The following is a 13,893-nucleotide window of genomic DNA, read 5'->3' on the forward strand; positions in this document are numbered from 1 at the left end:
ATAATGAGGACGTTCTGTATTCCTTATAGCAGTTTCAGCATAAAACTTTATTGTCTATATATGCCATGTATGCCATTACAATCAAGGATTACTGTATAATTTCCTTTCATTATGTCATTTTCGATACAAGGTAACACATGTATTCTCTATGACTTATGTGAACAGTCTTATAATGAGGACGTTCTGTATTCCTTATAGCAGTTTCAGCATAAAACTTTATTGTCTATATATGCCATGTATACCATTACAATCAAGGATTACTGTATAATTTCCTTTCATTATTTCATTTTCGATACAAGGTAACACATGTATTCTCTATGACTTATGTGAACAGTCTTATAATGAGGACGTTCTATATTCCTTATAGCAGTTTCAGCATAAAACTTTATAATCTATATATGCCATCTATGCCATTACAATCAAGGATTACTGTATAATGTCCTTCATTATGTCATTTTCGATACAAGGCAACACATGTATTCTCTATGACTTATGTGAACAGTCTTATAATGAGTATTTTCTGTATTCCTTATAGAAGTTTCAGCATAAAACTTTATTGTCTATATATGCCATGTATGCCATTACAATCAAGGAGTACTGTATTATGTACTTACAAGACTGTATATGCCATGGATGCCATTACAATCAAGGAGTACTGTATAATGTACTTACAAGACAGTATCACTATAACATGGCATAATCTCTGGCTCATGTGGACAACTTTATAATAAGGGAATGATCTGTCATACTTCATTGTATCCATTTCCACTGTAAGTTGATATTGCCTGTGGTTCTTAAGTACATTGTTATAATGTACAGCGTTATGATGATGGAGTACACTATTATTTATTTCTTAAAATGTAGTTTCCATATAAAGCAGTCACTGTATTATCTTTGGCTCCAGTGGACAGCATTACAATCAGGGAGTACGTAACTTGTTATTGTCATCAGATTATATAACATTATGTTAATTAGGGAAATTATTATCAATATTATACAAAAGTAAGTGCCTTATGAGAGCAGTTGTGTTTATGATAAGATAAATATATACATAACATTTGTTTTAGATGCACGGTTCAGTTGAGATTAAACAAGTACACAAGGTTTGCTTTTGTAATGTATCATTCTTTGTAGAGTCAAATACGATGGATTTGTCTTGTGTTCTTTTTGACATTTATTGCTTGTAGAGTAAAAGAAGTTGGTGTTTAGATGGGTCAGTCTATTATCATTTTGTCAGACGTTATTCTTGGAAGAATGAATGGAGTTGGCATTTAGATTGATCAGTCCATTAATAAAATTAATACTATATGTATGATATGTGATCTGGCTATACTGCAATTGGTAGTTTTCTTGTTACCTCATCAGCTGAAGTTCATTTAGAAGTTATTTCTACTAGACTGGGGTTGATACATGTATTTATAAAAAATGTTAAATGTTCATATTCTCTAACATAATTGAACGTATAAATGCTTACTACAATTCGTTTATTTTATTTTTAGGTGGAAAGTTATTACCTTGCACCATGCATGCTTAGCGAAAGAACACCCGAAGAGGTGATCAGCCTTGCACAGCATCCAGAGAGGGACAGTTCCTCAGTCCTTTGTTATGTCTTCCTAGGAAAATTCCTTCCTGCTCCCATTTTCCATCGCCTTCTTGCCACATGTGTTGCTCACTGGCCCATTGCTAAGAAAATGTCCGAAAATTTGATATTTTGTGGCTGTTGTGTCTTTAACATTGACCTTCATCACAGATTGACCATGTTCTTCAGGGACTATGTCATATTTGCACAAGTCAAAAGAATGGGGGCCACTGAGAAGAATCCTTCTTCCAAACTGTGTACCGATGTTCAAAAGTTCATCACCATGACTCTGTCCAGTATTATTGGACATCTGGGACAGAGTCTACGATTTGACCTTTTCATACAATGCCCCAGAATTGACGGGTACCGTGTAGACTGTTTGATCCCTGTTGAAGACCTCAAACAGAATGAAGATGTTCCTTGCCATTTCCATGAGTCCAGTCATGTAATTATGTCCCTGGATGTGATAAAGTTCTGGTTTCAGGAAAAGGTGAGTTAGGATTAATAAGCAATTCGTGCATGTTAAATGCAGGCAGAAAATCAATTCTTTAAGTTGCAGCCAATTATCCACTCTGATATGTAAGGTACTTATGTCATTAAAATGTCCCCTCCTGATGGCCTTCTTGAATGTAAACCAGCTTTCAGAATTATTTTAACACAGCTTGATTATTTTAGTATCTGAGAACAAGTCATCTCTCCCATTCAAGTTAAAACTTCTGTACTCAGGATGCATACTGCGGTAGGAGACTTAAAAATAAGAGGACACGAATGACATGTATAAGATTAAGAGATGGTAAAACCTTTAGGTCAAATATGCAGAAAATGTTCATAGATGTAATAAAAAAAGTTGAACTCTTACCAGCCCCAAAACTTGATGCCAACAATTAAATGTCAGTGAACACTATTACTGCCACTTAGATTCACTAGGATATTGCTTACAACCCCTAGTGATGCTTACAAATACTGCTTTGTTGATAACAATCATAGCTACTTTCACTTACACTCGTTAATACTAACAGTCCTTACTGCTGTAGTTCATTACTACTAGTACTGCAGTAGTGGGCCAGGTACAACCCATGGACCAGGTCCAGCCTTTGACCTGGTTTGATCCATTAATTTGCATCTTTGTGTGTGGATTTAAAAGTCACTTCCGACTACTAGTGTTGCAGGTTACAATAGCGGTGTTCAAAGTTCAGGGTGTGTATTCAGAATTCACTTACCACTTTTAATACAGCTGCTTAAAGTCATTAGTATTACCGCTTCCTGCCTTTCGCATTACTGCCCACAATTACTAATTTTTGGAACCAGCTGAAATTTAAAATTTAAATTGTTGATTGATTCATCCTAACTAATCAATTATCAATCTTTAATCGGTTGGAGATAGTTTCTTTATTTTTAATAAAGTATGTTATTTTAGCATGCTTGGTATTGGTTATGTTGCTTGTAAAGCTCTTGTTTGTCATGTTGTTGGGTCTTGGGTTGCAAAAAAAGCAACAAAATGCTAAATAAAGAGGGAGTTGATGAATATTGGGTTTTACTAAACAAATAGATGATGCATTAAGAAGAAGTTGATGCATCTTGGGTTGTACTAAAAAAATACATGATACATTAAGAAGAAGTTGATGAATCTTGGGTTATACTGAATAAATAAATGATACATTAAGAGAAGTTGTTAACATGTGAGTTGCACTAAGCAACAAAATTCTCCATTGAGAGGAGCTTTTAGATTTCGTTTTGTACTAAACACCAAAAGGCAATATTTACATGAAACTGTGGGTTGTACTAAAAACAAAAGGCTAAATTATCAGGAGGCTGTTGGGTCTTGCATTGTTGTAAAAAAGGCTACATTTAGAGGAAGCTGCTGGATTTGGGGTTGCATGAAACAGTTTAATGAAATATTATTAAAAAGCATTTGTTTGTAAGAAACAGTCAGAAGGTAAATTAAAAGTGTCTGGATCCTGGGTGGTACTAAGTAACAGAAAAATTTAAGTAAACAGGACGTTGTTAGGTCTTGGGTTGTACTAAACAACAAAAGACTACATTAATAGGTAGTTGTTAGGTCTTGGGTTGTACTAAACAACAAAAGGTTACATTAATAGGTAGTTGTTAGGTCTTGGGTTGTACTAAACAACAAAAGGTTACATTAATAGGTAGTTGTTAGGTCTTGGGTTATACTAAACAACAAAAGGTTACATTAATAGGTAGTTGTTAGGTCTTGGGTTGTACTAAACAACAAAAGACTACGTTAATAGGTAGTTGTTAGGTCTTGGGTTGTACTAAACAACAAAAGGTTACATTAATAGGTAGTTGTTAGGTCTTGGGTTGTACTAAACAACAAAAGGTTACATTAATACGTAGTTGTTAGGTCTTGGGTTATACTAAACAACAAAAGGTTACATTAATAGGTAGTTGTTAGGTCTTGGGTTGTACTAAACAACAAAAGACTACGTTAATAGGTAGCTGTTAGGTCTTGGGTTGTACTAAACAAAAGAATACATTAATAGGTAGTTGTTAGGTCTTGGGTTGTACTAAACAACAAAAGGTTACATTAATAGGTAGTTGTTAGGTCTTGGGTTGTACTAAACAACAAAAGACTACATTAATAGGTAGTTGTTAGGTCTTGGGTTGTAATAAACTACAAAAGGTTGCATTAATAGGTAGTTGTTAGGTCTTGGGTTGTACTAAACAACAAAAGACTACATTAATAGGTAGTTGTTAGGTCTTGGGTTGTACTAAACAACAAAAGACTACATTAATAGGTAGTTGTTAGGTCTTGGGTTGTACTAAACAACAAAAGACTACGTTAATAGGTAGTTGTTAGGTCTTGGGTTGTACTCAACAACAAAACACTACATTAATAGGTAGTTGTTAGGTCTTGGGTTGTACTAAACAACAAAAGACTACATCAATAGGTAGTTTATAGGTCTTGGGTTGTACTAAACAACAAGGCTACATTAATAGGTCGTTGTTGGGTCCTTGAATGGTATTAGGCATCAAAATGGTACTAAAGGAGGAAGTTGCTGGATTTTAGGTTGTACTAAGCGAATCTAGGCTGGATTAACAGGACGTTGTTGGGTCTTGGGTTGTCCTTAGCAACAAAGGGTTCTATTAACAGGAAGTTGTTGTGTTTTGGGTTGTCATGAGCAGCAAAGGGTTCTATTAACAGGACGTCTGCAGATTTTGGGTTGTCCTGATCAACAAAGGGTTCTATTAACTGGAAGTTGTATCTGTTATTTTTTATCTTAAAAGAGTAAGATATCTTGTTAAAATTTTTAGCAATTTTTCACCTTCACCATTTTATCGTGTGGTGAACTGTTTTATGTTCATGCTTAGGTTAAAATTTTGCAATTAGCTCTGTTTTTGACATCTTTTTTACGCAGTCATAAAACCTGATGGTTTTGCCATCCAATTCAAAGTTTAAGATATCTTCTTAACTAGCGACAAAAAACATATTAATGTTGTACACATTATAATCTGTATGCATAATGTACATGGATGTTGTACACATAATATGTATGCATAATGTACACAGATGTACACATAATCTGTATGCATAATGCACACTGATGTTGTACACATAATCTGTATGCATAATGTACATGGATGTTGTACACAATATAATATGTATGTTTAATGTACATTGATGTTGAACACATTATAATCTGTGTGTTTAATGTACATTGATGTTGTGAACATTATAATCTGTATGCTTAATGTACAGTGATGCTGTTCGCATTATAGTATTTTTGTTTAATGTACACTGATATTGTACACATCTGTATGATTAATGTACACTGCTATTATACAGATTGTAATATGTACTATTATTGTACACTAATGTCGTACACATTACAGTCTGTCTGTTTAATGTATTATTCATCCTGTTCATCATCATTATTGCCATGCTTTTCGCCATCAGAAGCAGATTTGTCATTGGTTTTGTTATACTTCTATCAGGGATTTCTACATGTGATCGATTAGAAATGTCATTTGTAAGCAATAACTTGTCTTCTATTACTTATAAGCTTTCTGTTCCAAATGGTGTTTTGTCATTTGGTTTCTGTATTTTAAAAATTCTCATTTTATACAGGACAAAGAAGACTGTCAGCAGCAGCAACCAACTGAGCAGCAAGGATCTTCGAACGCTGAGGAGGACCAACAGGACGAAGGTCATGACGATGCTGATACACCTATTACAGAGGAGCACATTAACCATGCTCGCCTTTGTAATGCACTGACAACTGTTTGTGCCAGTGCTGCAAGAGAGGTTCTTAGGAGCCAAGTTCCAGCATCCTATGCTAATATATCTCAAGCGATCCTGGCCAACCAGGCCAACCTGACCAGCAGGAGACAAATAAGACCAGGACAGTGGCAGAATGCTTTACTAAACAAGGATCAAATTAAACTGGTTTTTCCAGATCCACAGGGTCGTTTTACAGGCACACTTGACCAGTTTGACATTTCTTTGTTATACACATTAATCAGAAATGTAAGCTCTGTTCAGGCTCCAACAACACGCTGGGGAAACCCTCCAGCAGATCAGCCAAGAGATACAAGTCTGGGTGCCAGTGTTGAGAGAATCCGTTTGTACAGGAATAGCATAAGCGGTCATTCCATGGATGGGAAGATCAGCCAGCAAGAGTTTGTGGACTACTGGAACAAAATTACTGATATGCTTGATGACATTGAAAATGTAATTGGCAGCCATGGCTACAAGGAAGAGTTAGAGAAACGTAAGAACCAGGTCATCACGCCACATGAAGCCCGTGAGTTACAAAAGACATTCAAGGAGTACAAGAAACAAGTGGATGGTAAATGAATAATGATTTCAGTCTTTTTAAAGAAGTTAATTTAACATTACAGTTCTTTCAGTTATATTTAAGTTTTAGAAATATAAAGATACAGGGCAGCTGACAACATTTCAAATGTCATAAAGAAGGAATGCAAATTACTTTATTTTTAACATTAGAAAATATCCTCAATCAAAATAGCTGCCAAAAGCAAGGCCATAACATACAGTATTATAATATTCACAAATCCATTACTCTTTTCTGAAGTAGTCATTTTCTTAATTATTATCAAGGATAAAGCAAAAGCCTTTAATTGTGCCCTCTTCAGCCTTGGGGTGAAATATAAATTGTATACAAAAATGTATATTTATAGCAACTGACTATTTTATAGATGCGAATCAAACAATTACGTGTAAGTGCACATTATTATTGCTATTATTATCTGCATTTCATTGCTTATCATTAAAACTTTTCATTAAATGTATAGGTATATCAATATATAAATTGCAGATTTGTTGATGTTCCCCATCCTTGAAACTAAATTGGGTTTATCTTTTTTTATTACAGTTGCAGCAGACAACATTCTTACGGCACTGGAGACAGTTCAAGCAGCGGTTGAGGTTCTCAAAGGCTGTACAAAATAATAAAAGGCTGTAGAATATAATCAAAGGCTGTACAAAATAATAAGACTGTTCTTAGTGCACAGGCGGGAACACATTTATATGTAATAATACTGGACATCAGAGAATATATGTACATGATACAGTTCTCTTAAATGCATAACTATAATTAATAGTGGACATCCGATAACACATGCACAAAATATAGTTCTGTTAAATGCATACATATAATTACCAGTTGACATTCGATAACAGGAATACATGATACAGTCTTCTCTTAAATATATATGCATAATTAATAATGGACATCAAAATCACAAGTAAGTGATCGTCTTCCATTGAATGCATATATAAGTCAGGTTAGCATTGATTTCTTAATTGATGCAATATTGCTTCATTTTGGATGAAAAGAGTACTGTTTTAGTAATGGAGATCTTAATTCAGTTGGATGCAAAGAGTACTGTTTCAGTAATGGGGATCTTAATTCAGTTGGATGCAAAGAGTACTGTTTCAGTAATGGGGATCTTAATTCAGTTGGATGCAAAGAGTACTGTTTCAGTAATGGGATCTTAATTCAGTTGGATGAAAAGAGTACTGTTTCAGTAATGGGGATCTTAATTCAGTTGGATGCAAAGAGTACTGTTTCAGTAATGGCGATCTTCATTCAGTTGGATGAAAAGAGTGCTGTTTCAGTAATGGGGATCTTAATTCAGTTGGATGAAAAGAGTACTGTTTCAGTAATGGGATCTTCATTCAGTTGGATGAAAAGAGTACTGTTTCATTAATGGGGATCTTCATTCAGTTGGATGAAAAGAGTACTGTTTCAGTAATGGGGATCTTGATCAGTTGGATCAAACAAAAATATTGCTTTAATAAGGAGTATGATTACTACCCTCCAAAGCCAGCTCTCTCATGTTAAATTTTAGCTATTTTAAGCTCAAGTTGTCTACTCAAACAGGCGATAGTCAGACAAGAATGATTGCTGTTTGATAGAGGAATTGACACCAATAATCCCATCCATACTTAAGTTACTACTTCTGCTTCGGCATTTGATTTTAGAGACCTCACAAAATTTCTCTATCAGGTGTTACCTTCCACACAACAGCACCTTGAAGGGGTTTCACACATAATTCCTGTATCAGGTGTCATATTCCACACAACAACACTTTGAAGGGGTTTCTCACATAATTCCTGTATCAGGTGTTATAGTCTACACGACAGCACTTTGAAGGGGTTTCTCACACAATTGAAGTGTATGTTCCAACTATCTGTCTGCTTGTTTGTTTGTCTGAGATAAAGTTGTGTGTATTTAGTAGAACCTCTAGTAAGTTTGCTCTCTTTTCATTTGTTCTACTGAGGGAGGATATTCATATGACATGTCTGAAATGTGTTGGGTGTCATGCGATTCAAGTCATAGATGTATCGTTTGTGCATATTTAATGTGGGATCAAATATAATCTAAATGATGGCAAATAGGAGCACAATGAAAGAAGAAGATTTCATTGGCATAGCTGCCTATAGCTGCCTCAATGAACAGTCTCCTTATCAAACTTCACTAATTATGGTGTTTTTCTTCTATTTTGATAGTACTGGATTCAGGACGATATGCAACATTTGCTCACCTTTGGAACTTATGAACTTATTGTGCAAAACTACAAACATTAGAAATTGAAGATTCGACAATAGAAGTGCACCAATTAGCACTGGCAATTTCTTGTACTGCAAAATCACATGTTACCATATTTTGTTTATGAAGATTTTGACTTAGTTTTAATGACAATTAAGAGATATATTGAAATGACCTTAGCAAGTCCTAAATATAAATGAAGGAATGAAGTCAGGCGTTTGGAACTTTTGTTAATCTTAGCATACAGATGTGAACTCCAAGTTGGTCAGCATAGGGATAATATCCAAAATCAGCTATTAAATCGCAAGATAGCAGAGTCGCTTATTTAGAAGCTATCATTCAGAGTTTTCCTTATAGGGAACGTTCAAAACCGAGAGCTCTCCATTGGAAAAGAAAAGTTGGTGAACTATCTTGGTCATTTTGTACAGCTCCAGCTTTGGCTTCACCTCTCAAATGTAACAAACGACAATAGTAGCAAACAATGTTCACAGCTCTGTCGTTAGCCCTAAAGTCATGTATTTGCAATGGACCGTCGGCACGTCCTATAATATTTAAGGCAGACTGACATTACCAGGACTGATGTTTGCATGTCAGCATCCTATAAATAAAGGCCATAGTGAATGCCTGTCATTGGTAGCGTAACATTCTAGATGGAAAAGGCATGCTTATTCTGTCTAGTGAAGTATCACAAAAGACATGGATATTATAAATGTCTAGACCCATACCTCCTGTTCTAAGACTGTTTCAAGGGGTTACATTAGCGATGGGCAGACTAAATATATTGGCAATCTCATTTTCTTTTATTGCTTAGAACAGGCTCCATCTTATTGGAAATCAATCATTTATAGTGTATCCTCTTTTATCCATAGACCTTTTGCCTCACGTCATTGAAAGGACCTTGTAAGGGCTGAAAAATGGTACCTGAAATTAACCAAGCCGATGCAAATACGGGACATTTCTCTTATATACATTTGAAAGAATGAAATGTCATTTTGGAATGAAAGGTTTCTTCAATGATTTCACCTAATCATAATGTGGATACATATTCCTATCCTCCCTGTAGTTCCATCCTACTGGCAGAAGGTGCATTGTACATCAGTGGAAAAGCAAGTATGGATGGGATTCGACACCATTACGTCTATCTGAGGGTGATCAGTCGTATGACTTCCACCAGTATGAGCAATCTCCTTTGGTTATTCTTTTTTTTTGGGGGGGGGGGTAACAAAAGCCTAACTTAGTAGGGCTGGATTTGTGAGGTTTTGATGATGCTTCTAAGGTAGTATGAATCCCACCAATGTGAACACACAGCTTTATTTTCTTAGAATGGAAACCAAACTTGGTAGGGCTGGATTTGTGAGGTTTTTGGTAGTATTCCAAAGGTATTATGATTTCCACCAGTGTGAAGAGACACCTTTAGTTTTTATAACAAAACCATACGTGGGAGGGCTTGATTGATATGTTTGTGATGAGGGCTTGATTGATATGTTTGTGATGAGGACTTGATTGATATGTTTGTGATGAGGGCTTGATTGATATGTTTGTGATGAGGGCTTGATTGATATGTTTGTGATGAGGACTTGATTGATATGTTTGTGATGAGGGCTTGATTGATATGTTTGTGATGAGGGCTTGATTGATATGTTTGTGATGAGGACTTGATTGATATGTTTGTGATGAGGGCTTGATTGATATGTTTGTGATGAGGGCTTGATTGATATGTTTGTGATGAGGACTTGATTGATATGTTTGTGATGATTTTATACGGGTAGCTATTACTATACTCCATTTATTTATTTCAGTAGAAATACTATTATCCCCAAGCATCATAAGCAGTACTGATGTAAGGCACCTCCGTGTACTGACCCTGTATATGAAGGGTACTTGTCAATAAAGGACAACATTGTCCTGTTCAGTGACCATAGCTGCAGATTGTATGGTACTGGAATTAATGTTTTTTTTTTCTTTCATCTTAGTTATTTTTATGTTTTCATAGAGTTGAAGTACAGTCATTGTTAGTATACTTGTTTGATATAAGTATACAAGTAAAGGTGCATTTAATCAATACTTGTTTTTATCCTATTAATTTTAATAGTGTGTTGTGTGCTATCAGAATCAAAGCTTTGATATTGTCTCTAATTAAAAGGAAAAATCTAGCTTGCAAATATGTTATTCATTCTCACTAACTCAAGCTATTTACCGATTTTCACAGCTGTGGTTGTTGATACAATAAAGATATCTGATTTACGATGTTCGCAATGTAAAAGAAATCCAATATGAACTAAATTATCTCCCTTCCCATCAGTGACATTGCACCTGCACATCATGCAGGTGACACTGGCATGGATGTAAATTTGTATATGATAGTTTAGATTTTTCATATTGGATATTTAGTTTTATATTTAATAAAAGTGTATGCATAAGAATTTGATATTTTTATTAGTAGTAAATCAGTTTTTCTTCACAAAACATTTATTTAAATTCAGTTGAACATTTTTAATGATTTGAGTACAGGAAGGTTGGGGATCTTTTTCAGTAGCTTGTTCCACAGACTGCTTTGGAAAACCATTGAAAACCATGCAAATCCATGACCATTGTATTCATTTATATTCAGATTTCTACCTTGCCAGTCTGGATTTTCAAAAGAGCCTTTCGCTTTTCTTGCCACCTTTAGTACACGCAAAGAAATCTTTTGGCATTGACATTTACCGTAAACCCACAAATAAACACTCTTACCTGCTATATTGTTCTTTTCATCCACGAAACGCTCCGAATTAAAAAGCATAAATTTAATCTTGTAAAACAAACTAGTACATTTCAACATGACTTTGTAAACCACTGAGCTAACATAATTAATTGCTACCAACTAAAGTTTATATCATAATTTTTACCAAAGTACATGTCAATTAAATGCATTACAACCAAACTAAAGGTTACTGGTATACCATGGAATTTCTTCAAAACAGCAGTGGTCTTAAATTAACAGTTAAATATCAAACAGGTACGCATTCTGGAAAACTACTTTATTAAATCAGCAATCTTGGTTATATAGCCTATCCTTCAAGTGTGCTTACACCATATATTTACACAGAAAAGGAAACGTTATTTGCTGTCTACCTCACATTATAAAATGCACTGCAAATATGTAGGTAAAACAAAATGCTGATTTCAGATCATTTGAAAGTGCACTAAAAATATGTAGGTAAAACGAAATTCTGATTTCAGATCATTTGAAAGTGCACTAAAAAATATGTAGGTAAAACGAAATTCTGATTTCGGTTCATTCAAAAATGTACTCACTGGAATCAATACCATGGGCTAGTTGGCATATAAATATATCAACTCAATACACTTTACACACTGGGATCAATACCATAAGCAAGTTGGTATATACAAATATCAACAAAAAAAACTTTACACAGGGGATCGATATAATGGGCTAGTTGGTATATAACTATATAAACTCCACACACTTTATACAGGTGATCAATACCATGGGGTAGTTGGTATATAAATATATCACCTACACACACCTTGCACACTGTTATCAATACCATAGGCAAGTTAATATATTGATATATTAACTCCACACACTTTACACAGGGGATCAATATAATGTAAGGATATATCAACCTCACACACTTTACACAGGGGATCAATATAATGTATACATATATCAATTTCACACACTTTACACAAGGGATCAATATAATATAAGGATATATCAACTTCACACACCTTACACAGGGAATCAATATAATGTATGTATATATCAACTTCACACACTTTACACAAGGGATCAATATAATATAAGGATATATCAACTTCACACACTTTACACAGGGGATCAATATAATGTATGTATATATCAACTTCACACACTTTACACAGGGGATCAATATAATGTAAGGATATATCAACTTCACACACTTTACACAGGGGATCAATATAATGTAAGGGTATATCAACTTCACACACTTTACACAGGGGATCAATATAATGTAAGGATATATCAACTTCACACACTTTACACAGGGGATCAATATAATGGGCTAGTAAATGTATGGATATATCAACTCAACCAATTTACACATTGGGATCAATATAATGGGCTAGTTAATGTATGGATATATCAACTCCACACACAGAGATCAACACCACAGACTAATCATAAATTGTCCAGGCATTTACTATCCTTTTCCATACAAGAGTCACCCTTCTTAAAAACATTGTGTAATATTGACAATTGAAAGAAAAAGAATTCTTAATTGGCCAGTTTAACTGCAATTCTAACATTATTGGATTCATCATGCCAAGGAACTGGGGACAAAATGCTTTTTTCAAGAACAGACCAACATACTTTGAATGTTCTTGCTGGGTATTGGACCCATGACACTAGGATTACATATCCAGTGCTCTACTAAATGAACTCTTTCAGCTCTAAAAATTGTGAAATAGATAACTTCATTTGTACATGAAGAGATAAAAGAGAACAATGTGGTTTATTTTCACACAGCATTTGTTCTCGTAGACCATGACATTTTGCCTGACAAACTGAAAATCTACTGGATCTTTAAATAGTCACATTTCTGAAAGTAAAATAAAAATGAATTGTGTCCACAGATTTGTTATTTTAATGTTTATTAATGACTTACCCCTTATGCTAGGATATTCTAGTTCATCCACTGACCTCTATGCAAAGGACACTGTCCTAATTGAGATGAGTGAAACCAAAACTGAACTTGTAATAACTTACAACATGCTCTTAACAGACATGATTTATGGTGCAAGGAAGACAGAGAAAACAAAAGCCATACTGGTTACAATAAAAATGAGCAAGGGTAGATAGTGTCAAACTATTTTTCAAGTTTGACAATGATAACCTTAATATGACCTCTCATGATAAATTTCTTCATGTATAAGTAGATAAGAATATAATTGGTGTATTCACATAATTTTTGGCTACTCATGGAAGTTATTGCTTTCAGTAAAGGGTTATATTTTATAAAGGTTATGTTTAGCCATATTGGGACTGTTTTACTGTGATTTGGGATATTGCTTCTAAGTACTGGATATATAAACTATTTGGACCGCAAATAAGGGATGCCAACTAATTCTAGATCAATTCATAGACAATTTTCAGGATAATATTTTCGTTCAAAGACATTTTCAGCACATGATAGACTATACATGGTAACATGTAGCATGTATATCTGGTACAAAAAAAAAAATAAAATCACATACCCACACTCTCCAAGCCTGAGACTTGAACCTATGTGT

The 13,893-nt window shown here is 34.5% G+C and overlaps 1 protein-coding gene across 1 annotated transcript in view; it reads left to right on the top strand.

Moving 5' to 3' along the window:
• LOC149789645 (uncharacterized) overlaps positions 1–13,235 on the top strand; it is a 51,357-nt gene extending 38,122 nt beyond the window's left edge. Inside the window, exons 7-9 of the mRNA XM_089973082.1 lie at positions 1,500–2,069; positions 5,670–6,390; positions 6,937–13,235. Coding sequence (XP_089829208.1) covers positions 1,500–2,069; positions 5,670–6,390; positions 6,937–7,013 — 1,368 coding nt within the window. The 3' untranslated portion in view covers positions 7,014–13,235. The remainder of the gene's footprint in view (positions 1–1,499; positions 2,070–5,669; positions 6,391–6,936) is intronic.
• Positions 13,236–13,893: the final 658 nt, after the last annotated feature.

Source organism: Sinohyriopsis cumingii, chromosome 10 (assembly GCF_028554795.1).
Source record: "Sinohyriopsis cumingii isolate HCF-2022 chromosome 10, ASM2855479v2, whole genome shotgun sequence".
Classification (NCBI taxonomy): Eukaryota; Metazoa; Mollusca; class Bivalvia; order Unionida; family Unionidae; genus Sinohyriopsis; species Sinohyriopsis cumingii.